At 37.9% G+C, this 3992-nt stretch overlaps 1 protein-coding gene across 1 annotated transcript; it reads right to left on the bottom strand.

Moving 5' to 3' along the window:
- Positions 1-2430: 2430 nt before the first annotated feature.
- Positions 2431-3375, bottom strand: LOC102474212 (olfactory receptor 5M3). The gene has a single exon (XM_006148727.2). It carries the CDS (start codon positions 3361-3363, stop codon positions 2431-2433), a length of 933 nt encoding a protein of 310 aa, XP_006148789.1. The 5' UTR covers positions 3364-3375.
- Positions 3376-3992: the final 617 nt, after the last annotated feature.

Genomic DNA, 3992 nt, shown 5'->3' with positions numbered 1-3992 from the left:
AAAGTAAATATAAAAAGCACTTCTCCTCTGGGAGGAAATAAGAAGAGTTAACAAAGATGACCTGAGTTCACCTGTCAACAAACTACAAATATTTAGCTGCTTTACAATTATATTTTGAAATGTATTACCAACAATCAACTAATTTGTCATATCAATTGTTCTCCCAAAATGAATGCATGCATATTTACTGCCAAAAGAAATAGCCTCTAACTCATCCTCAAAGGAATCTTATGTGAGTTTAAACTTAAAGTCTGTAAGGCTTTTAAGCTTTTCAGCTATGATCTAAATTGGATCTAGATTAGCAATTTATCTTATCTGTACATATGGTTGCCTGTAGTATACCTGTATTAATGTGGAAGGAGTCCATATGCATTATGAATCTCCTTTGAAGAAAATGAGAAGTCGATAACAGACAAAATATTTTTTTCTCATATTGAGTTTATCTTGTTTTATAATGGCATCATTTCAAAAGGACTTGTAATTACTTAAGTGTGTAATATAAATATATGAATTATATTTCTTTAGCTACATGTATGTTATGCATAAAAACAAAACCTGATTCATTTATTTAGCTTACTTATTTTTCTTAAGATTTTTGCTGTAGGGTAGATTCACTCACTGGAGACATAGAGAGAGAGAGACAGAGACAGACAGACAAAGTGAGAAATTACCTCCCAGGGAATGGACACCCTTTCATCCCTTCTCCATTCTCCTCTCAAGATTTTGGGCAAACAGAGACACATGGCCCACCTGTGTTTCAAGCTGCCAGACCCGGGAGTCAAACCATGGTTGGCCATGTTGGGGTCCAACGTCTTAACCACTACGCCACATCCTGGCCCCAAGGATTCATTCATTTTTATTTGTCGGGAACATAGACTTTTTTTTTTTGAGAGAGAGATTTTTGCTATAGGGCACGTGCGCTCACCAGAAAGACAGAGAGAGAAAGAGATAGAAAGCGAGAAATCACCCCCCCCCGGGGGGGGTGGCCACGCCACAACCCCTTCTACTCCATTCTACTCTCGGGATCTTGTGCACGCACGCACGCACATGCGCCCAGTGTCAGTTTAAGCCACCGGGTCCGGGACTCGAACTGTGGTCAACTACATGGGAGTTCAGCGACATAGCCATTACGCTAACTGCTGTTCCTGGGAACACAGATTTTTTGAAGTAAGTTGTTAAGCTGTTACTTCATGCTTGTACTTCATAAAATTAGGTTAAAATATTGAATTATGTTATTAGTACTTATGATAGTATCAGTTGCTATCGTTAACAATAAATATACCATCCTAATTTTTAAAAAATTTATTTAAAATGCAGAACTTAACTAAAATTTAATGCCATATTCTAGTCACAGATGTGCAAATCCTTCCAGGTGAATACCTAATTAATTCTTTAAGTAGAATCTTCAGAGTCATGCCTTCCCAACCACAAATGTATGGGCTAACCACACACTTTATTCAGACTGAAGATAATAGCAAAAGCCCATGCACAGCCTGTTCACTTGTAGCTTTAGAGTTGATACCTGGCAGTTACTGAAATGTATGAGGAAAGACATTTAACCATGTTGTTTCACTTTAGAAACACCAAAAAAAGAAATAAATAAAAACAATAGTATTGTTATTTTTAAGGTAGTAATCCCTGAACAGAGTTGATTCTACATAATGAAAAACAAATAACTTATAATCTCTAATCATTATTGAGACCACCATTTTAAAATTCTCATACTAGGAACGAAATTAAGTAAATTGATTTTTTTTTTCTGTATCTATTTAGTTTCTAAATAAGCAAGTGAATATTTCCTGGATTCATCTATTCACTTTTCAATAAGAGAAATGAAGCCTGGACCAGGAGGTGGCATGAAGGTTAAGGCAGCTGAATTCCATGTGATCGACTCCACACTTCAAGTCCTGGATCCAGCAGCTTGGGAATCATGCTGGGTACATGTGTGTGTGAGCCCAAGAGAATGGAGAAGAGAGAAGAATGGAGAAGAGAGAATGAAGAACGGAGAAGAGAATGGAAAAGTAGAGATTGTGGCGTGGTCATCCTCCCCCCATCCCCCCCACCCCCCGGGGATGATTTCTCAATTTTCTTTCTCTCTCTGTCTCTCTCTGAAGAGCACACACACCAAATAACAAACAAATAAACAAATCTATTGCTCTTAGGTAAGTATTTGAACTATTCGCATTAGTACCCTTAAGATCTTTGGCAATCACAGTTTCAATTAATTATTTTATTCATTTTCAATCACACTTTGCTGCTTATGCCAACATAAATGGAACAAACTACGTTACTGTTTCTCCCAATTTGCTTTTTTTTTGGTTTGTTTGTTTCTTCAACCCATGAAAACTCTTCAGCTTCATATTCCTATGTACTGAGTAATGACCTCTCATCAAACAAATGTTAGAAGACACAAATTAACTACATTTTGTCTTATTTTGCTAAGCATGTTCTGCTGATCACTTTGCTCATGGCCTCTTTCACGTCCTTGTTCCTCAGACTATAGATCATGGGGTTCAGCATGGGGATCACGGTGGTATAGAACACAGCCACCATCTTCCCCTGCTCCACGGACTCCTCTGTGGGACGCCGGAGGTACATGAAGATCAGAGTCCCATAAAATATGGTAACAGCTGTCAAGTGGGACCCGCAGGTGGAAAAGGCCTTCCGCCTCCCCTCTGCAGAGCGCATTCGAAGAATAGCAATGAGAATGAAGAGATAAGAGATGATAATCACAGTCAGGGAATATGTGAAGTTAATGCCTGCAAGTATGATCATCGTGTACTCTTTTACAAAGGTCCCAGCACAGGCCATTTTTATGAGAGGTGGGTCTGCACAGTAGAAGTGGTTGATCTCAATTTTTCCACAGAAGTACAAGCCGTAAGTCCACAATGTTGCTGCCAGACTAGTCAGAAAACCATATATGTAAGGGAAAGAAATCAGTCGGATACAGACAACCCTTGACATTTTGCTACCATAGAGCAGAGGATTACCAATTGCCATGTATCTGTCGAAAGCCATCACAGCAAGAATGAAAATTTCTACATGGACAAGCGCAATGAAGAAAAAGCACTGTACTAAGCAGCCAGCATAAGAAATCGTTTTTGCCTCCGATAACAGGTTTTCCAACATTTTAGGGGTGACGTTAGAAGAAAACCACACATCAACAAATGACAAATGACTGAGGAAAAAGTACATGGGACTGTTAAGCTGTGGACTGACTTTAATTAGCATAATCATGCCAATATTTCCCACCATGGTGACAATGTAGACCACAAGAAAAATGATGAAGAAGAGAACTTGCCATTCTGGATTACTGGTTAATCCCAAAAGAATGAACTCTGTCACGTCAGTGAAGTTGAGCATTTTCTTAATTCAGACAATGTGTTATGAATCTCTGTCACAATTAAAATGAAATGATGGAAAAGGATCAGGGATTGTTTATTAATTAATATATCGAGCCAAACCGCCTTTGATTACTTTCCTCATTAAATATCTGTGACTGCTGTTTGCCATTCTTTTCAGCAAATCTGTTCTTAGTATTTGTCATGTAATAAACTCTCTGAAGATTACTATGATGAATAAACAGATGTTTATAAAAGATTATATGAAGTATTGTGATTAAAACATGCTATTATTTAAATATTGTGATTAGGCACATTTCTAAGAGTAGTTCTTAAACATTTCTTTTTTCAATATTGGAATAGTTGGTAGTTTTATACTTTTAAGATACGCCCGGAGTATTGTATTTCTCTCTCTCTCTCTCTCTTTTTTTTTAGATTTTTTTCCCATAAAACACCTTTGCTTCCCGAGAGAAAGAGAGTAATGGGGAAAAAAAGAAGAAAGGTAAGAAAACATTCTCAATGAGGATGACCAAACTACAATCCCTTTTTGGCCATTCTCCCCAAATTTTGAGCTCCCACGTACAGGAGCCCAGTGTGATTTTAAGCTTCTGCATCCAGGATTTGTACTGTGCTGTTGGACATGTGGGGGCC

Source organism: Tupaia chinensis, unplaced genomic scaffold (genome assembly GCF_000334495.1).
Source record: "Tupaia chinensis unplaced genomic scaffold, TupChi_1.0 Scaffold000242_1, whole genome shotgun sequence".
Taxonomy (NCBI): Eukaryota; Metazoa; Chordata; class Mammalia; order Scandentia; family Tupaiidae; genus Tupaia; species Tupaia belangeri.
The sequence above is the reverse complement of the archived record's forward strand: the minus strand, read 5'-3'. Positions and strand labels throughout refer to the sequence as shown.

Coding starts and splice junctions, on each gene's coding strand:
- LOC102474212 (XM_006148727.2), bottom strand. CDS start 3,363: ATGCTCAACTTCACTGACGTGACAGAGTTCATTCTTTTGGGATTAACC.